General features: G+C 34.9%; 2 protein-coding genes across 2 annotated transcripts; both read left to right on the top strand.

The window, feature by feature from the left end:
• Positions 1-56: 56 nt before the first annotated feature.
• Positions 57-13,666, top strand: Smp_038420 (hypothetical protein; the record flags this gene model as incomplete). The annotated part of the gene is made up of 6 exons (XM_018799921.1): positions 57-97; positions 3,749-4,054; positions 6,740-6,956; positions 9,580-9,729; positions 11,079-11,132; positions 13,306-13,666. The coding sequence occupies 6 exons, from the start codon at positions 57-59 to the stop codon at positions 13,339-13,341; spliced, it is 804 nt and encodes a 267-aa protein (XP_018653786.1). The 3' UTR covers positions 13,342-13,666.
• Positions 13,667-14,354: 688 nt separating this feature from the next.
• On the top strand, positions 14,355-14,825 carry Smp_038410 (hypothetical protein; the record flags this gene model as incomplete). Its single annotated transcript, XM_018799920.1, has 1 exon — positions 14,355-14,825. One exon carries the CDS (start codon positions 14,355-14,357, stop codon positions 14,823-14,825), a length of 471 nt encoding a protein of 156 aa, XP_018653785.1.
• Positions 14,826-23,133: the final 8,308 nt, after the last annotated feature.

Genomic DNA, 23,133 nt, shown 5'->3' with positions numbered 1-23,133 from the left:
GTAGCTCCACAACTTGATTTTAGGTAGTTATCTTTGTTCCTTGAACCGAAGAAACTATGATTGGACGCTTTGTTATTCTTGGGGGACGACAACCGAAGTAAGCTATTTTCGTGTGCTTCAATTCTTTTTACACTTGTGTGCTTAGAATTCCAGTTTTTATCTGTTAGATAATGTTTCACATAGCTCTTTATCTCAATGTCTATCAAGCAGTATGTTGCATTATTAATAAAACAACCGATTAGGTTAGAGGCCGTTAAGTGTCTGGTTAAAATTCAGTCACAAGGATTTTAAATGTGCTGTTCAATCAAAAACGAAGCAAAAACTTGGGATAGGTATGTATTAACTTGTTTCCAAGCCTCATGCTAACATAGCAAAAGAAAAAAACTGGTGAAATAAAGAGCTAAGAATAAACATACATTTGTCCAGTTAAAATTCCCAATATTTATTAGCATTTTATTTTACATTGAGGTTTCCGATAGCCAATTTCGCACGTATGAAAATCATAACGTTGAAAATCCTCTTGCTCCATCTGGTGTCCATACAGTTAATTTTTTAATATCTCTATGATAGTTTCACCAACAAGCCAAACTTTAAGAACACTTAGTTGCTTTTTTATTACACAAATATAAATGTGCTCACATAAATCTACGGTTCTAGTTCAAGAATATGCTGTGTACAGGGCGAAAATACACTGATCCACTGATGGATTGTAGCCATATAATCTGTCTGTACCAACTGTTTAGTTAATGTTGGTAATATTTTGACCAAACTTCTGTTTGTACTCAAAGTCGATTCTCACAACAAGGTCTATCCACAGCAAACGGTCGCCGTAGAGTAATCACTGTGCTGAGGTGCCGGAAATAGTATATGAGCATTCTGTGGCTTGATTTATTTTAAGTGTCTGAGTGATAGGGTCTCTTGGAATGGTTAATTCACTTGTGAGTCTGACTTCATTTAGAAGGCTTCCTATCATACCGGTTTCCTATTTCATTCAAGCTAGAGTCATAGGCTGAAACTAAGAAAAGTAACAATATGTATTTCGAACTTTCCAAGGTTTTGTAGTGTTATTTGGTCGTACATTGAAAAGGCTATAAGAAGAAAATTTTCTGTCAAATGGCTAAATTTCCAAAGGATGGCTCTTACAGTATGAAGTAAATTATCGTTCTTCACAGATGTGGTTCGGTTCCGGAAACATAACTTATATCCATGGGATGCGATTCTAAAACTTTGACGAATGATGCTTATTTTCGATATAATGGTTGCAAACACTGAAAGCTCCATCTTATTTATAGCTAGACCCAGGAAAATCATTATTTATTATTTATAAAGTTTAGTTTTTAACAATAACCACTCTCTTGTACATGACGTGTCTGTTTATTTTATGACATTTATTAAGGAGAAAATAAAAATTTCGACCGAATCTCATTGTTTTAACAAATTTATATGAACTACTGAGGGTCTGGACATGGATATCATATTAAAGTGAAGTTTCAATTCACTTTAATTTACAGAGTGAATAGTTCCGGCTTAGGAAGCTGGGAACTTTTGTAGAAAATAAATGTGAGGGTTTGTGTTTATTCGTCACTTATGTGTAGAGTGGTTTGAAGTTCTCACAAGAAAAATATATACCTACGAATTCTTGGAATTCATAATAAAGAACCATGTAATTTTACGTTTAAACACTAAAAGGCTCAACATTTTGTTTTGGAAAAAAATAATTCCAGGGAGCAAGGATGGCATTTCGTGGGTTTGAGTCGTTATCACTGGGTTGACGTGTTAAAGTAGATTGAGCTAGTGATGAATGGTTAAAACTAGAATAAGGAGAGGACTTGTGGGGTAAGGGAAATATCCGTTGTTAAATCTGACTGGCATCATAGGTGCTTGGGCTACGGGGTAGAATAGAGTACAAAGTAGCTATCTTAAAAGCATTGATCGTATATTTTGGGACTACCGAATAAGCAATACCTGGGTTAGCAGTATGACACTTGGTAAAGATATGAAGTAAATATGTGAGATAGTAAATCTTCATATGGAGCGTTTTAAACATGTGTTACATATTCTCGACCATCGCCTACCTCGATGAGCGATAGTGCATAGTGTATTAGTAGGTTGGAAGAAAGCAACTGACAGCCAAACCAAAACACGTCACTAATTTATGAAGTCAAAGACAATTCGACTAAGGCATGTTAGCAGGTGTACATTATTTGGTTTATATCAGAGTGACTATAGTGACAGGTTGTTAGAGGCTTTGAACGACATGGCTCAAAATCGTCTACGACATTATATATATAAACGCATAAACTTTTGTTTCATATGCCTTTATTTTTAATTATAATCTGTTTTAATTGTTTAGGTTATGTTCATCTGTCTCGTCTGCAAGCAGTAGCTCTAAATACAGAATGGTCACTATAGTATCATCCATTATTCATGTTCCTTTACAAAGGTTGTGTCAGTCATGTAAGTTGTTTAAAGCCATATTTTGCTTAATATTTAGAAAATGCTTTAATTAATAAGTTTTTACAGTTAATTTTTTTCATATCTCAAATTGTTAAGTAGCCAACCTTTTTTATGTATTTGAGTGTTCGCCAAAATTTATACAAACAGTTAAACAGAAATTCCGCGCCAATAATATAAGGTACATTATTTTTCAAATTTAAGTAATTGCAACCATTTTCCTGCTAAACTTTTTTATAAGAGGTTTTTCAGGGGAATAATCAAAATTCTCAACGAAACTACTTGAGTAACTAACTGTTTTACGTTTTTTTAAAATTATAGCTTACATCTATGAATTCATACCTTATTTCCGACTGATACAAACATGTTTAGTTAGTTCATATTTTCTGGTGGCTTTGACGCTGCAGTACAGTTACATATAATAAAAATTAGATAATGTCATTGACCTCTTAAACTTAATTTCTATGAATAGTTCGTGTCTTAATCATTATGAGTTTGAAACCTACTTTTTCGATCATAACAACTAACAGTATTAGTCGAATAAATTTGATCGACATACTGGTAAAGATGGTCATCGCTTCTAATTCCCAAACTTCAGTTCAACATACTATGAAGAACATATAAATGAGTACAAAGAGCAGTTGTGGAAGACTAACAACCAGGTAGCATCCAAAATATACAAATATATTAAAAGTATGAAATAATATTGATGATGTGTATCAGGTTTAAAGGGAAATAAGGCGGGATAATATCCATACTACCTAGAGTACCCATTCATTGTCAGTCTTTGTTCTGCAGAACCAAATTAGAAAATCGGTACCTCTTAAAGTCGATAATTTCATATATCAATATCATATCTTCATTCAACTGCCCCAGCTCCTAACTCGAGCTGATATTTTCCAAGCTATCAGTTGACCAGAGCTGATATATATCCTAAGATAAGTAGAAGTGGTCTTCCTCTCTAGTAATTCGCTCTTTTAGTAGGAATAGGTTTTGATATGGGCTAGTCCTGATGCAATAATTTTTAAATTCGAAATAATTAACGCATACTCAATTTTCGTTTGTTGTCACTTATTAGTCCACTAAATAACTGTAAAAGCATATCTGTGGCGATTTTAAAAAAGAAAATTATTCGAAATTGACGAATGCTGCTTAATGTAGCAGGTATATATATATATATAACCCATAAGTAGGTCCTAGCAGTTACCATTAACTTTTTCTTCGTCCGGATATAATAAATAGGTTTTATTTGGATATTTTTCTCCCGCACATTTCTAGCTTCTATCGTTTTCAGTGATCATAACAAATTTCACGGTACTGAAACCCATGAACTCGTACTAGATTCAAATTTGAAGGCACGTGTTTTGGAATCCACATTGGCATATGTCCCCAAATATGGTTGGTCACGAGAAGCGGTTGAGGCTTGTTGTCAAACTGAAGGACTGCCCCCAGGATTACATGCCTATGTTGCACCTCAAGGTGGTATTGACATAGTTTTACATTTCTATGCTACACGTAATCAACAGCTGGCTGAAGTCATGCAACAATGGAGGACAACTAGTGAAAGTATAAATAAGAATATTGATATTAAAGGATCAGAGTATGCAATTTTTGTATGTTCGCTCCCATTTAAAGTCCATATGTTCTAATACGATTGAGGATTCTGTTAATTTGTTTTCTTATTAAATAGTGAATTTCTGCAAACGTAAGCTTATTGTTAATTAACTCTCAGAGTTCTTCCTTTCCAATGTTCTGACTGATGATAATGAAAGTGTCATCTATTCCACTCTTATCAATGAATTATAATCTAACTACCTTGATCGGTTTAATAATTTCGTATATGCATATAAATATTACTGTATATTAGACTAAAGCCTGATGAGGATCTAGTCGTAAAAAAATAAGTTGACAGTTTGCAACGTCACTCATCTCAAAATAATGCCACTGGTGCAAGCGCATTTGCACGTTCTCCGTGAATTGTAGAAAATTTATCACTCTTTGTATATTTTTGCCTTGTCCACCTTAGTTCTGTGAATTAGTTTTTAATAATCTTATTTTGTTACTTATCTGGTTGGGTTTCCAAAACATATTTAGAGATATTAATCAATGTTTTTATTTTTCAAGGTCTACTTTTCTCTCTGTTTGCATGTAGTGCTAGTGTAAACTTGATATTTATATAAGTTTGGATTTTTTCTGCTCGAAAATAGTTTGTATCATACATACACATCAACTGGAAAATCATTTAAAACTAAGAGGCGATTGGTATCTTTTTCATCTCAGTTTAAGACGACTGTACTGCTCAGTAGTTTGTTCTGTTTATATTTATAGTTGTGAAGTATGGTCCCTAAAGATAGATGATATTTGTAGATTACTTGTGTTTGACGATAGATGTCTACAAAAATTGCTCGCGGATGTTCCAACCCCTGTGTAAGCAGTGCTGGTGTTAGACGAAGGAAGTAGTGAATTTTCATAGATCATGCCCCCAACCCCTGCATACTTCGACCAGGTATTGTAAGGTTAGATTGAAAGAAAACTAGGTAGGATCGAATTAATGTGTCTTACGTCTTTTAAGTCATTAACTGTTGGACTATGCCATATAGGTAGATGCAGATTACCATATTGGAGTCTGTGGTATTACCGTAAATGATGGTTGGTAATGTTTGTTCACATCGTTCACAATCGGTCTCGATAACGCAAATGCTGTCCTCGTAAACTCGCACTTTTTGTTTTCAAAATTCATCTTTTTTTTCTGAAATCATATTTTATATGCCTAATCTTTTCTACCACTACTGACACTGTTACTACTTCTATTATTTTGGCATGTCTTAATAATTTTATCTCTCTGTGCTGATATTTTGTGACAACCTAAGTCAATGCACTTATGTATTAGGCTCCACCCTTTCTTGTTACTAACTGATTTACTTTTAGATTTCTTCAATGAAAATATGATGATCCAATTTTCGATGTGTAATTTCCAGCCAAGTACACGTTCGTATACTATATTCGTTTAATTCATGTAGATAAACATCTCCTTAATTACTAAAATATAATGTATTAATTATTGTACACATAGATCAACTATATAAATTCTAGCACTGACTTCGTATATTCAACAGTGATATCAATTGTTATTTATTTATATAAACACATGAACATTGGTACGAGGGGACACCAAATACATATGCTCCACATAATAACAATGAGCCCAGAAGTAGTCTACATTAATTCGTGTGAGGGCTGTGATACTAGTTGGATTTTCTTAGCTTGAAATTTGTATTTATCAGTGTTCAATTAATAGCTAAACCAAATATGATTTATGTAAAATGTCATCGTCTGTTAAGCCTATAGAATATATCTATATAAATAAACTATAATTAGTTTGTAAGGCAAAGATGGATAGTGGCTAGTAGTGGAATCCAGGATGCGCGTTTCGTCCTATTTGGGACTCGTCACAATACTAAGTTAATTTAAACTTCGCTCCATTACACAAGCAAGTGGCTATCATGACTCAGTATCTGAGTGGATAACGCGATGGCGTTTGAAGTGAAAGGTACTGGGTTCGAGTCGTGGAGTGAACATCAACTCTGAGATGCAGGTACATCCAGCTGATGAGTCCCAAATGGGACGAAACGCGCATCCTGGATTCCACTGCTAGCCACTATCCATCTTTGCTTATAATGCTTGCGAATTAACGCAATATCGATGCGATACGCACAATATGCACATATGCCAATAAGAGACTAACTTGTTGCAGTCCTAAGCATCAGTGGGAAGATTCATTATCACTGAAGAACAAGTTATTAAAAGGGGCAATGAATTGATCATATAGTGAATAGGGAAAAAAGCGATTACTTACTACAGTCTCAATGTGAAGTGTATAACTTTTAAAGTCTGTTAATAGTTCATTATCATTTTCTTAACACACTAGCCCTAAGTTAGCTTTAGGTAATATAGATATTTAAATTAATTGTAATGTAACATGCCAGTTTCATGGATAACATATTTTCACTCTTAAATAAAGCTAAATCATCCTAGCATGTGACTCCTCAGTAGTGCGCATTTAAGATCCTGCACGTGCGATTCGAACCAAGTACTTTCGGTCTCGCGCTCAAACACTTGGTTGAATCTAGATAATAACACTGGATGCCGGCTCAGTGATCTTAAACTAAATCACTTTAAATATATGTTCACTTATGGTAGAATACTATAATTTATATATTAAATAGGTAAAATATAATTTTTTTATCATAAATAAAAATTTATTATTTTTTGTTTTAATCTTTAGCTCACCTTTATCAACATTCCCATCTACAGCTGCTGAAATAGATCAATTTTTATATCGTTCTTTGGAATATCGACTAAAACTAATTATACCATATTTAAATGTTTGGCCTCAAGCATTAGGCTTGTTATCTTTACCTAAAAATATTCCTTTATCTATTGGTATGCTTGCTGAACTTGTTGATGAAATATGGGCTCAAGCAGGTGATCGTTCAACTGATGTATGTTTTAAAGTTTATATTATTATATCAATTGTTCAGTATATTCAATGGAAGATCTAGCACCTATACATATATATATAACCCTAAATCAAACCAAATAAACTGAACGAAATGAAACCGGTAAATGAATAACAAAATGTCGAAATTACTGTAGTACTGTAGTGTGGTCTACTTATATCCATATAAGTAGTATATAGTGATGGTTAGACATAAAATGTATTTTGGCAGAAGACCGATAAGGAAAGAACTGAAATGAAGCGCGATTGGTAGGAAAATGCACAAACAATGAAATTAGTGAAGATGGATTGATATTTACAGAAGGAACAGTGAAGTTTGAGACAATTGGTTGTTATTTCGCAAATTAACTGTTCTTTGTATAGTTATCAGAATTTAGTGAGATAGTCTGTAATTTGTGTCTAAATGCATTCGATTGTCCCCACTTGTGTTCTTGTTCACTACAGTACTAGTAATAATGAAAAAGACTCGACATTATGAATATGGTTCAAGAAGAAAATAGAAATAAAATAAAGTATGTTTGAAAGATTACTGTAACTCAAGGTCTATAGGTAGATAAAGAGTGAGTTTGTAGTTTAGATACTCATTTTCCATACATTCACTTACAGATACAATAATTCTTCAGCTGATTTTATTAAGGCATTTAAATAGTATCGCTACTCCCTCTACAATAATTATGATTCAAAATACAGTAAGCGACATCATATCCACATTTTTGCTCACTTTTTTATAACCTCGACTCAGAAAAAATAACTTCAGTATGTCCGAAATTTATACAAATAAATGACCTATCACTAAACCATTGTAAAAATCATACATAATATGTCTCAAGCTTCCACGGAATATCGATCATTTCAAGTTAATAAATGACAGTAACCTCAATAATTGATTGTTTAGATATCAAAATATGTTTTTTTTTGGGGGGGGGATGATTTCTTTTGTTTATTTCATCATTTCAACATTTTGCTTAATTAAATAATTACACTAATCTCTTTATTATTGCTTTGTTTATTATAAATACTATAATAATTTATTAATATAATTTGAACTTTACATAATTTTGTTCTTATCAATCAGTCAGTTAGTCAGCAACAACGTAGGACCAGGCACATATATGCATCGCTCCAAGTTGCCATACCTCGTTTGTACAACAAGATGAACACCGAATTCATAGAAGTAGTTAATTTAGTGGTAGTAATATATAAAAGAAAGATTGTATATTAGGATATAGTACAGGAAGAAAGACATATATGAAGTAATTTTAATCTCACGTTGTATGGAAAGATAAAGAGTGTATTCTTATACAATCTGTTGATTACATACCTATTTGTATGAACTCTCATATCATATGTCTAACTTGATAATATTGAATAATATAAATCAACAGAATATACACAGTGATTTTGGAATGAAATGAATGCCATGGATTCCAACTAAACGTAGACAATTCACAAACGATTATGTCACATCCCATGTTTCTGTGGACACACATAAATAGAGAGAAGTAATCGGATAATGCAATCAAGGCTTATGGAATATGTGTCTAGATGGCTTCAAAACCATATAATATCAAATGTTCCAATCAACGTGGCAAGTATAAAATTATGTTCATCTATAGCAGTCGATAACAGTCAATGTTAATAAGTCAGTAATTAACAAGGTCAGAATGTGACTCAAGAAGAAATAATGAATTGATCTGTCGGAAAGCTAGAATAAGTTATGTGGGCTCAACATAGTGCCAGCCACTACAATATATGATGAGAAACTTCATTTATATTCTGTATTCATTTGGTCAGAAGCTCCCGAATGCCCTGATACGTTTGAGGGTGAAGAGAGTTTGTTCTCCCTCTCGAAATGTCCTCACATGGACATGATTATGCAGTCATTGTCAGAGAAGTCCTACTCACTGCCTTCTCGTGACATTACTGTTGTTTACGAAATTGAGAGGACGGAAAGCGAATGTCCGAGGCTTTAACCGAGTCGGTGTATACCGAGGGTCCATGTAGGGGAGTTGGAAAATCCTGATGTCAAGCAGATGGTTCACATGGGCTCCAGGATCGTGAAGGAATAAATAGTGTATGGACTTGTTGTTGGTGACTGGCTAGCATGGGACTGCATCTCTTTCTCAAGTTGTTCCATTGGCTTATGGATGAGACCTGTAAGTCAAAGGCTCGGGGTGTGGCCTCCCAAGAAAATCACGTTCTTCGGTTTGGGCATCCAGCTAGTATTACAGCCCTCACACAAATCAAGTGACTTATGTAGCGCATGTGTTCGGGGACCCTTTGTACCAATATTTATGCAAAACTGGTAGGTCCTGGGTTCGAATCCCGCGAGTTGGGATCGTGGATGCACACTGCTGAAGAGTCCCACAATGGGACGAAACGGCCGTCTAGTGCTTCCAGGTTTTCTACGGTGGTCTGGCTTCAATTGACTCATGATCTCAACTCTATAAAATTACTAAAATCTCCACTCAACCCCTTCTGAAAACAAATAAATAATTATTTACCATTCTATTCAAGTTACTTATAAGTAATATAATGTTTTTATTAATTAATAACTGCTTATATATATTATCCTTTTTCTATCAAAAAATATTTTCATTTTCTAGTTATCATGGTATGCTAAACGTCTGGGTGTTGCTTATGTGTACAATTTAACAGAATTGTATATGTTACAAGATAAATCACCAGAACTTTCAGAATCATGGATATTTTTACGTAAACGAATCGAAGATTTACGCTCTATGAAACAGATGAATGTAAGTTGTATACATTTTTCTTCTTCTTTTGAAGGTATTCATTGTGATTGTAGAATCAGACTTGTAAAACTTACAATTTATTGTTCATTATGTACTGATCAATATCGAGTTTATGTAGTCCTTAATATTGATTACATTTTGTCTATCAATTTGTAATGTGGCCTCCAATCTATGTGATTCAACGTTACATTCATTATAACTCATGTGTTAAGTGATTTTAGATGGTAAATAAGAAACTCTAGATTTAGTTTTAGTGCTATTAAGCAGCCGGCAACATGGTGTACCTGTAATCTTTAAGATCGGTATTCAAATGACTTGACTAGTCGATTGCAAATATCTCAGTGCCACAGGATGTTGTTCGCCTCTTGAATAGTCCAGTGGTAATGTTGCTATTTGTAAAGCTGGTGTTACGCGGGATCGAGTGTGCTAGGGAGTACCAATTCCCCCAAGATAAGTGGTACGCTAAATAAAACAAAACGTTAGTTCAGGATTTCCGCTCAACTACCTCCAACCACCAAACATGGTACCTAAAATGAATTAGTAGTTTTATTTTTGACTCTGTAGAACATAAATTAACGGGTACCGATATATAAATCGGTTGGGCGACTGAGTTTCAATAGATTCCAAATGATTGTTGACTTTTGTTATTGCTTTTAACAGGATCGAGCTGATCTAAACCTGTTACCTCATGAATTTTTTTGTATGAATATTCCAATATCACCTTCAATCCCTTTCTAATTAATTTTAACAATTGTAAACAGATGTATCGGAAACTAGGTTTCTTCGTATGTGTTATTGGTAAACTGCATCCCCATAGATTTCTCTCGCATATGTTTTTCAAAAGTAAGATCTACGTCGTGGAACTAAGAATTCCACCATTCCGACATGGAAGTTTTCCTCGATGTAAGTTGGTCGGCGGTAATTGGTAGGAAACTCAAATAGCCTGACAATAGCGTCGCAAATTTTAAACCGGGTGATGCTGATTTGAATACTCCAGAAGGCGTCAGCTTTCCCTAACTTGCTAATAAACCATACTGAAAAGTTTCAACTAGCAAGAATCCAGGATTTCCTACCCACTGCCTTCAATCACCTTACATCCAAACCTAGTCCTCGTGATATTGAATTATTAAGACTATTGACCATATTCCAACTTTATCGATGAGATCCTATCAACACTGATGGATTATGGATTTCATATATCTTATAATTATTTTGTAAGTATCCATCGTAATAAAACCAAATGTACTTTGAGTAGGTATTCCTACCTTATCGTTTTTTAAAAGTAAATTAATCTAAATTGAAATGCAACATCTTTTCAAATATGTTTTTTTATTCTTGTAAAATTTTAGTTGAAGGCTGCATCAAGTATGCTTGCAAATGGTGTTTTAGCTTTTGGAAATGTTGTAAGTTATATCTTAGTATTTTGATTTTCCTATCAATTTCGAAAATATCAATCCCGAAAATCAACTAAAAAAATTACAAACTCTTAAAACTTCATTCGTACTTCCTAATCAAGTTATTAACTTTGTGGACTCAGTAGCCTAACGAATAATGTGCCGAAGTTTAAAGAAGTATGTATTAAGTTATAGTTTCAATGTGAGGATCAACACTGAGATCCAAGTGTATCCAACGCGTCCTGATTTTCTACTATTAATTATGCTATTATTATCTGTGATTATTCATTATAGCAATGGGTTTTTCTTTCCAGAAGTTAATGTTAACCTTAATACTATTAATTTGGTTCTGATAACCGGTTTATCATCATTCCCTTTCATGTTCAGTATACATTTCTACATAGTAATATGAATACCTGTTATAGAGTATAGCAATTTTCACGATCATGGTTAATTATATGTGATTTCATAAAGGTATATCTCATTCGCAATAAATAAGTAGTTTGTTTCACTGTGTCACATGTTGCAACTGATTTACTTCCCATTATATTAAATGTAATAATGCAGAAAATGCGTTCATTATAGAGGTTAGCGTAGTTAGAATTGGAGAATTGAGGACAGTTTGGATTGTAATGAAAATTTGAGTAATTTATTACATTTCCACACTGAAACAGTATAGTTAACGAAAGAACTGTCTGGAAATAATGTATTATCCTTAATTGTATTAATATCATAACCAAACAATCAAAAACTAAAACACATGAGACCGAAGGTTCTAGGTTCGATAGCCGCGTACGGGGTCGTGTATGCCCACTGCTGAGAAGTTTCATACTAAGACGAAACTTCCTTCCTGATTTTCAGTGGTGGTATAACATTGATCGGCTTATGATTTCAATCAAACTCAAGAATCTCCATAACCCTATACTGATAAAACATATATTGTTTCAAAGTTGAAATCATGAGTCAATTGAAGCTAGGCCACCATCGAAAACCTGGAAGCACTGGACGGCCGTTTCGTCCTATTATGGGACTCCTCGGCAGTGCGCACCCACGATCCCGCACTCGCGAGATTCGAACCCAGGACCTACCAGTTACGACCAGTTGTTTGTTGAGTCGATTGATTCTGTTTATGGTTTTAATTTTATCAAAGGTGTTAACTTTTATATGACATTTATTATCGCAATTTGTTTGAATGGATTAAATTGCACAACAATCTAATGTATATCCATATTTCATTCAAGCTCAAATCATACTGCATTAAACTTTTTTTAACTCATCAGATACAGATTCGTTTATTTAACTTTTTACCATACTCCATTTAGCAATGTAATCCCTCACCTAGTTGCCTAAAACGAAGTATATAAAGTGAGTTTTATACCTGCTACTTAGTCAACAGCCTTAACCGATCGAATCATCCCTCTGCTGAATAAATGCTTAACTTCAATTTTTATTGAATGCGGACATATTGTTTCAATGTATACATCTACTGTTCTTGTCTAATTAAAAAAGCCTAATGTTACACTTGGATCAACAGTTCCACTGGGCTATTTTTTTCACCATGTTGAACATTAGCAATATTTAATTGACATGATGAAAAGATTCTAAAGTTAAGCGCTTGTACAAATTTTCTCAATACATTTTATAGCTAGATGATTTTTATTTTCATATTAGTCCCACTCGTTGGTAATAATAACGAAATGGAGAGGACGAAAAGTACTTTAACCAAGTTGATGGGTATGGAGGATCCATCTAGAGGAGGTGGAAAATCTTGATTGCAAATCAATGGTGCACATGAACTCCAGAATCCTAAGAGAACAAATGGCGTAGGAACTTATTGTTAGTCACTAGCTACAATAGGACTGTATCTCTTAAACTTGCCCCACTGCCTTATGGATTAGACCTCTAGGTCAAAGATTGAGGGTGTAGGCCCCCTAAGATAACCACCATCTTCGGTTAGAGCACCCGCGTAGTATTCCAGCAGTCATACAAATCTAATGATCAAGTGTGGTACCTATATATTTGGTGCTTTGTACCAATATTTACACGTTTAAATAGTCAATAAACAACAACACAATAACGTTTATCATTTGACATAATTATTCTTAATATTCTTGTTCAATAAGCAACTGTTTTATTGCAAAATTGATCATTTACTTGTTTGCTTTGTTTTCACTTTCCATAGACTTGCAATGTTCTCGGATGGAATCGTAACACTTAGGATGAAATGTTTACTTATTGGTTTCTTTTTGTGATAAGAATATTCTCGTTTTTCCTGTTTCTCTTTTTCTTCTGAAAAAAAACAAGATAAAACTCAGGACTCGTGAAAAAAAGTTCTCTTTCTATTCACTTCTTCTTTGCTCTTCTATTAGATTCTGTGTTTAAAAGCTTTGTACCTAGTGATTATAGTTGTATACCAATACTATTCATAATGTAATTGTGTGTACATTTTATACTTGCGTTTTATTAATTTACTCTTTATCTTCTTTATATAGAAGCAGAAAACGAAATATACAACTACAAATTGTGGTTTACTTTTTATATTGATTGAATGTTTTTGTTTTTGCATAATAGTAAATCTATGACGATTGCTATAGAAGGTTTGTGGAAATTGTTTCATGTCATAGTTTACTTTACAGACTGATCTTATTTAGACAATTATTAAAAATTAGAAAACACTGATGGGCTGTTTGATCCTAGTATTGTGATGTGTTCTACCGATGTTGACAGATATAAGTAGGATGTATCACCAATCGAAAGTAGAATGTCTAGAGGCAGAAGGTTGAAAAGATCGAAGAAAACAGAACGAGAACGGCGAATAATTAGTATGGAAACGACAGAACAATAAAGTCTGAGACAATTGATAGATATTTTTCAAATGAATTATTCTTTGTATGATTCTCAGATTTCACCAAGTTATTCTGTAGTTTTGTATTCAAATGCATTTGGTTGTCCCCCATTTGTATCCTCGTTCACAACAGTATCGCGAATTAATTGGTTTTGGATAAAAAAAAACGACTGAATTCTCACTCATTGATGTTAAAGCTAAACAAATAAGTGTCAAAGTTGTCCGAATCCTAGTGAGGCTGTGGATATCCATTTTTCGAGAGGTTCGTTACAGGAATCAAACAGCTGTTGCGGGCTAATAATAGTTGTTCAACTAAGATTTTGCTTTATGATTACAATTGTTTACCTATTTCTCTGTTTCCTTTTAGGCTTCATTGTTTCATATGAATGGCATCAGGTTTTCGTAGTACCGTTTGGGATCCAATTTTAATTATCAGTCAAATTATATTTATGCAATGTATATTTTATATATCTGCCGGTACAATTTCTGGACTTCTATTGATAATCTTTTCACATGATTTACCAACATTGGATATGATTTTTATTGATTCAAAAATACATTTTCCTGATTCAATTGGTATATGTCTCTTTATTGGTTTTCTATTAACACCATTAATATGTAGTATTGGTTTATGGTTTATTGTAAAACGTAGTAAACAATGTCTTGATTTTTCATGTACTATACATTTTTGGCATTTTATATTTTGTATTATATATTCGTCTAGTTTACCAAAATCTATATTATGGTGGATTGTTAATTTATTATCTATTGCTATCATGACAGTAATGGGTGAATTTTTATGTATGCGTAGTGAAATGGCTGATATTCCTTTAAGATCTACATATAGTATTAGTTGATTATGTAATCATTATTATATGGTTATGATTTATATTGATTACCTTATTTATATTTTGATTTTTTGCCATTCATATATATATTTATTGAGATTTTATTTGCTTTATTAAGTTATACTGACTTTATTGGTGATAAACATCTGTATCATTTCATCCATTTTTTGGAATTAGCTCAGCTTTATGCTTATTGTTGTCATTGTTATTATTTTTCTGATTAAAGATTGTTTTTATTTGTTCAGTTACGTGGTGCTTCATTTGATTATTGATTTATAGGGAAAAGGATTTTCTCTCCACTTACTTAAGCCTGTTACTCCTCGTCGAGGAGCATAGGCCGCTCACCAGCATTCTCCATCCAACTTTGTCCTGGGCAATCCTTTCCAGTTGTCTTCATATCTACTTCTATTTCCTGGCGTAATGTATTAGTTGGCCTTTCTCTTTTCTGCTTCCTTTCCGGATCCCAAGTTAGGGCTTGCCTCGTGATGCAGTTTCCTCTCCAGCATAATCCATTTTCAACTAGATTTCTAAGTTTGTTACTAAGTTCTGAATTTCGAGATTTTTATTGTTGATCAATGTTTCGAAATTGAGTTTTGTTTTTCAAAAAAATAGTTATTCTCTATCTGTATGTTTCTAGTTCCTGCTGATTCAGTTATCGTTTGTCCTATAATAAAAGTACGGATCGTAGCAAGTCCCTCCAACAGTACACTTTAGTGTTGCCAACTTCAGGGTGTATAGCTTGTCCTTAACATAAAATATAATTGATCTCGTTCTATGCTTTATATGAAAAAAAAGAATGGTTGAGGTATAAACCGATGACGTTCACGCAGGAAGCTCATGAGAACTTTTACTATCCAACGGCAATCACTCATAAACTAACATACTGAATCAGTCATGCCATTTCCGGAGTTGTTTAGCCAGGCTGCATTCAAATGACGTTTTTCTCAATAATCTTTTTGTTTCTTTCAGTTCCAACTAAACCATAATTACTACCGCTATTATCAACGGATACTGTGTTAATTAGAATGACGAGATATCAGTAGAATCTATTTTCATGTTATCCATCGGGTAGTGGCTGTTATTGAAAGGTTTTGTACATTTGTAGTTGGTCATTGGGATTTGTGTATGGTTGATATAGGGATAAAGGTGATGACAGTTGTTTGTACACTCAGGTAAATCGTCTTTTTGATAAAGTGTATATGTGGAAACGAGTTGTTTCTTTCAATACTGATGTCCACTTGTGGTATGTACTACCGATGTCGACAGATATAAGTAGTATCGTCAGTCGAAATTCAAATGTCTGGAGACAGGAGGTTAAGATCGAGGAAAAGAGAACGAGAACAGAGAATGATTGCTGTGAAAACAAAGGATCAATGAAGTCTGAGACGACTGATTGACAATTTGTAAATGAAGTATTTACTGTATGGTTCGGAGATTTTACTAAGACGCCCTGTAATTTTTTTTCAAATACATCCTATGGTCCCCACATGTGTTCTCGTCCACTACACACTTATTACTATATTCGCATATCGTGAGAAATCATTTTCCCAACTTTTTTATATTCGTGTGGTTAAAAAATTTACCTTCAAGATATCCATCTATACAATAGGTTGACTGTGCCAGTGTAAGAGTGAAGACTTAGTCAATATGCTGAGTCTTATTTCCATTATTGAGCTAATTGTATTAACCTACTTTAGACTGTGATGATGTAACTGTAGGAAACATAATCTTATGCCAAAGTTACACCTGATCTTTTCCTAAACTGATCTATCAAACAGGTTGTCTGACCTCTTTTTGGGGATTTAGTTTACGGTTGATTTTAGCAGTGAAGTGATTGAATAACTTAGACTAACAATAGTTGTTACATTTAGCCTCCTGATAATCCTTTGCTTGTTTGTCTGTCTATCCCTTTATTTGTCAATCATATTGATCTGTAAATATTTGAGACACACTGACGGCGCTCGACAGTTTGTAATCACTTCAATATAATGCAGATTAGAACAGTTTAATGCAGTCCAGAGTTTATTTTATCCTAATACAGTTTCTGGATGTCTTATTGTCGGTGTTATTTCTATAATAGTACAGTTGCTGATGATTATGATACCTGTGTCGATATAAATCCAATATAACTACAAAGTAGTCTAACTGTGGAATGTATTTATAGCTACAATTATTTTAGTCTAGCTGTGTCCATACAGTGTTTTAATTTTGTTTCTTACTACTGTTTATCCCAGTTAATTTAGTTAAATATACATCTAAGGGATCCCTATTGGAGTTCTTATTTAATCATTTTACAACGAATATAAGATCCATGGTCCTTATGAATTTTAGAGAATGTCAAGAAACTTGTTAGATACTAGTATCTCGCTGGCTTTACACGTAATGATCAATAATAACATGGTACTACTTTTAAAAGAAGTCGATCGGACAACAATGCCGACTTGTCATATAATGTGATTCACCTTCTGGGGGTTGAATATCTTACCAGTTCCTATTCGCCTTACTTCCTGACATTCCTATGTAAGAACTCGTCGTCTCTGCCTTACTTAATGATGAAAATAATTTGAGAAACACTTGTAAGTATCGTCATTATGTTTCTGTTTGATTTTAACAAATTATAATCACCACACCTCGAATATCCAAATATAGCTGATCTAAAATCTTGTGCTGACTAAGATACAACCGCTTTTAGAGGAAACTTCGCATCAGTTTGACGGTACAGTTTTTACCTCAGTTGTTAACAGTTCCACTTGACACTACTTTGTGTATGAAGACAAATGTAAGTAGTATTTTTCATGAATGGATGGTGGGATTTTTACTGACAGAATAGAAAGAAAAACGAAAGCAGTCCGAGTAGCGACTTGAATGGAGGAACTGTGAAGTTTGCTAAAGAAAATTCAAGGGAGATGTGTGAATGGTTTATTCAATGTATAGTCTTCATATGTTGTAAATGCAGTGTGTGATTTTCCTCAGTAAAATAAGTTGGTTTACTCTAATCAAGTCTTCATTCATCGCGGTAGAAGTGATTAATTACGCATTGGTACGACAGTGAACTCTGACCGAAACCTCAGATTTAGTATAATAATATGCCGTGACCAAAACACCTTCAGTGGACAGTTTTAGGCAAGCCACGTCAGTCATTTACCTATTTATGGATTACCGTCCATCACTTGGAATATCTCTTCCTAACTCATTTCTCATACCACCTCATTACCACCACAATTATCAACATAATCGCTGTTAATTATGGTATTGGTCATTCCCTGAACATCTAACATGTTGTCAAGTCCATTTGTTTGTTATGCTCAAACATTTGGCTCCTCATATTGTTTGTGTAAACTATTCACTTAACCTATTCTCATAGACATTTTATTTCTCCTGCTCTACATTCATGGTTGGATGCCTTGAGCATCAATAGTGTGTCCTAGAAAGTCTAAGGAGTTTGTTCTGATTTGGCATTTCTGAATGTTGACAGTAATGGCATGCCTTTGGAGTCGTTCGAAAACAATGTCCAGATGCTGGAGATGTGATTCTCTGTTCGGACTTGCTATCAGGCAGTCATCAACATACGCATGTACGAAGTTGAGACCTCGGAATACGTCGTCTATGAACATTTGGAAGGTTTGAGCGGCATTTCTTAAGCCGGAGGACATTCGTAAGAATTCGTAGAGGCCGAAAAGTGTTATAATGGCGGTTTTCGGGATGTCGTCAGTTGCCATAGGTATTTGGTTGTAAGCCTTAACTAAGTCGATTTTCGAAAAGGCAGTTGTACCTTTCAAGGTAGCTGTCAAATCGTGAATGTGGGGCAACGGGTAACGATCGGGAATGGTTTTAGCATTCAGACGTCGATAATCGCCAGCTGGACGCCAATCATTGCTGTCCTTTTTAGGGACCATGTGCGAGGGAGATGACCATGGACAATTTGATGGTCGAATTATTCCTAAGTGTATCATGCGATCGAATTCGTTTTTAGCTAACCTAAGCTTTTCGGGAGCTAGTCGGCGTGCTTTTGAGAATACAGGTGGTCCTGTAGTCGAGGTGTGATGTGTAACATTGCTGGTTACACACGGCAATTTTGGTTGTGGTTGATATATCCCGGAGTATTTATCGAGTAATGGTTGACATAAGGGGTCTATGTCATGCCTAATTGTAACTGGGGATAATCTGCAACCAGAAAAAGGAGTTACGCAAATAGATAACTCAGAGTTTCCGTCTAATAACCTTCGTTTGCGCGTGTCAATGAGTAGATTAAGGTGCTTTAGCAGGTCTATACCAATGATTGGCATAGAAACATCTGCGACCACGAAAATCCAGTGGATGGGTTTGCGTAAACCCACGTTAAGGTAAACGTACATTTTCCCATATGTGGCCATCGGTTTTTCGTTTGCCGCTTGTAAGCTTAAAACAGACTCGTGAAGCCTGTCGTTGGAGTTCGCTGGAAGAACGCTAACTTCTGCGCCAGTGTCGACGAGGTAGAGAACTTTCGTAGTCACATCCGTGACGTATAACTGACAGCTATGTTTGCCCGCTACAATTGCCGTTAACGCGTGCTGGCTCGGAAGTTTCCCGAGTTGTTTTTCGTGTCGATCGATTTTGGGTTCGGATAATTGCAGAATTTTCTGCAATTTCTGGAAAACTTCCCATACTGGTTATGATACCAGCACCAATCGCGGTTATCCGTCTCTCGTGGTCTAGGAATAAATCGCCTACGTGTAATGCTTCTTCGCAAGGTTTGTGACCGTTTACGCTCATAACGAAATCGAAGATGGCGTGTCAGTGTATAACACAGTTCCGTGATGTCATTCTGATTCGTTTGAGTGTTTTTTTTGACTGAAAAAACCTCGGCATTAGATTTCATGATTTCTTGGATGCGGTTGGCAGATGTAGCCAGTTCGTCTACGGCGTTGTTTTGAAACGAGACCAGAACTGCTTGCATCTGTTGCGGGAGTTTAGATAAGAAAAGCTGTTTGAATAGGCCTTCGTCGAAAATCATTTGGCATATCACCTCTCTCATCCTAAGCAATATATCTGTCACAGAAGTATGTTGCAAGTCGATGTTATTAAGGAGTTGGTTTAATCTTTGTCAATCGGTTGACTCTCCGAGTCTCAAAATTGATCGTTTTAGAGTTTCGTAAGATTCCGAAACATCACTAGTAAACAAACTAGGTGTTACCTACCTGTTAAATTCGCGCGACAGTGCCTTAACAACCGCGAGGAACTATGTGCGTGAGTCCGTAATGCTGTGCTCGTAAAAGTCGGCTTCTGCGTAGCAGAACCAGGCTCCGATATTATCCGGCCAAAAGGGCATTACCTGAAACAAGGCTGAGGACATAGTCTTTAACTTGAATACTTTGGGTGTCTGTTACGTTACAGTGAAAAATCAAGTATTATAATGAATGAAAAAGAAATAAGTAAAATGTATCCGAAAAGTTGAAAAATATATCACAATATATACAAGTCAAAATGAAGCAATGACTTATGAAATTCCAAAAAGGAAGAGACTCACAATTATTAGGTCGGTGTACCAGATCACGTCGGACTCACCACTGGAGATACCAACAGTATTGTAGTTTGACATTAATAACATATGTAATGTTATTCAAGAAAATGGGTATATCATATTAACGGCGAAAAATCATAAATCCGTAATATGTACATACCAAACTTCCTGCTTTTAATTAGTTGCGATTCGGTTTGTCATGCAAGTGTAATTGTGATGTTTAAGAATATTTGAATTAGAGTATAAACTAGTAATCCCAGAAACAACGCAATTTATTCAAGAAGTATTAGACGAACATGAATGAATGTACTGTATTTGGGATTCAAAATCAAAACAGTCGTCGAGTACAAATGAGTCATTGGTTCATATATAATAACCATAGTAATCCTGGTAAATTTGAACACACCAAAATCAAGCTAGCCCAAAACAGATCCTTAGGTGAAAATTCTTAAAAACATGACGTATTAACTCCCAGTAGCCTACAAATAGTCTGATCGACTTGAGTGGAGCAAATAAATGAGCGATTCTGCTAACTAACCTCAATTCTGTCACTATTAGTCTTCAATAATATAAATGACAATTGCAAACACCAGTCACTGAAAAATCTCATTTAACAACTACCTGACCGCGCGCAGATGGAAGATTGCATGTATCTACCATCAACTCAAATGCTCAGTAAAATTAATTTATAGGAATCAAAAGGTGACCTTGCTCGATTCTTAGTTCAGAACTGCCTCTAGTTTTCGCTTGTACGTGATAATTCAGATGAATTTACCAGTTCACTGAGGGTTGAATTTTTTTGCACATGAGTGAGTTTGCACTTGGAGAGTGAGGTTGCTAATATCAAAAGCTGTCACTTGTTCACAGAAAAATCAGCTATATTGTAATATGGAAGCTTACTGAAGATGCTACCAGTATTGTAGTTTGACAACGTTTACCAGTAACATCTTCTATAATGGAATGGCGCCCACCCAGTTAAACCCTAATTCAGAAGCGAGGAGGTTGTAGGATACATTTGATGGGTTATCAATATATCGAGAAGTGGCTGATCTAATCTGGCTAATGATCGTAGGAGATGTTTCCCACTCCGTTCCCTCTTGCATTATCCTATGGTTGACTAATCATCTTTATAGCAAAGCGGATAGATATGTCCCTTGATTGATAGAACTACTTTACCATTGTGATCATTAGTTTTATCACATTGTAGTGAATAAGAACACGAGTGGGGACAATCGAAATTATTTAAGCACAAATTACAGACTATCTTACAACATACTGATAACCATACTGTAAACAGTTAATTTGCAAAATAACAATCAATTGTCTCAATCTTGACTGTTCCTTCTGCAAATATCAGTCCATCTTCTCTGATTTCACTGTTCATGCATTTCCACACCGATTGCGCCTCATTCTTGTTCTTTCCTTATGGATCTTGTGTCAAAATTTATTCTATGTCTGGCCATCACCATATACTACTTATGTGGATATAAGTAACCCACACTACACTCAGTTGCGAACTTTGAAGGGGCATGTGATAAGTTACTGTCATGTCATGAACTTTCCCGACAATTCAAGCATACCATTTGTCCATATTACTGAATGGGAGTACAAATTCAACAAATGCTAAAAGCGTTGTACTCTTAATTACTTCAAGCCATTTTTTTGAGCAGCTTTCTCTAGTAATAATTCACTCATAAAACTTCCTTCTGGAATGCCTGATCTGAAAAATGTCTCATGAATTCACGAACATAATTAATGCGAAATCATAATAACTATTATTTCAGAAGTTCAATTCTAGTCATACTATTATTACAAGCCACCACTTTAATGGAGTTCTCATCTTTTGAAATTCCTTTATGACCACTTTGCTTTGATAGAGCATTTTAAAAGGAGGTAAGATAACCGTTTTTAAGGACAGCTTGACATCATGAAAATGCGTTGCGAAAACATGTATGTTGTTTGATGTCAATCACGTGTTTAGATTTTGAAGTTACGTTCATAGAAAAAACTTATTTATCGGACGACTAGTGCGTACATTCTCAATTACCGGTTAGGGACAAGATCACACTGTTACGTCTCTTACAACCCATTCACAGTATTAGCTAGGTATAATGCTAACGATTGGGTGGAAAATGTTTGTGGTCGACAGAGATTTTACCCTAGAAAGTTATCCCATAGTAAGGATTTCTTGTAAAATTTGAAAGTGAATAATACACGACACTTAAAAAAAGCAATGAAATAGAGTGAGATGCTTTACAAACATTCGTGTTACAGTGCAATTTCCATACAGATTCCCTTGGCGAATTTACGTTCCTGAAAGCCCTGTAAGGGCAATGAAATGTCACTGAGCCGTAGCCAAATCCTCCGTCAATTAGGTCGCTGAATATCTAACAGATCATGGATCCCTATCAAAGTTAAGGACCACAAACGCGCATCAAATAATAGTATACCATGGACTGGCGCATGCGGTGGTGGTCTCGCTATCTCCCATATACTCATTCTTACTAACATATTTCCATAATGATGTCCTTCATGTTATAAGGTCCTGAAAGAAACCATAGTACTTTAATACGTCGAAGGTGTGATCCACGTTAGATTATGACCGCGAGGTGCGACTTCCAGGTCTAACTCGAGTAGGCCTCCAATCATTCGACAGAGATCATCAAGGTTGATTGTCTAAAGTCCGAACATCATATTATGGCTCCTGATACTTTATGCAACATAATAGGGCGTTTGGGATCGTGAACTTAATTTGTTTAATGCCATTTATGGAACTCAAAAAACCGTGCAATTCTTTAATGATTTGCACTGTTGGTT

Source organism: Schistosoma mansoni, chromosome W (assembly GCF_000237925.1).
Source record: "Schistosoma mansoni strain Puerto Rico chromosome W, complete genome".
Lineage (NCBI taxonomy): Eukaryota > Metazoa > Platyhelminthes > Trematoda > Strigeidida > Schistosomatidae > Schistosoma > Schistosoma mansoni.
The sequence above is the reverse complement of the archived record's forward strand: the minus strand, read 5'-3'. Positions and strand labels throughout refer to the sequence as shown.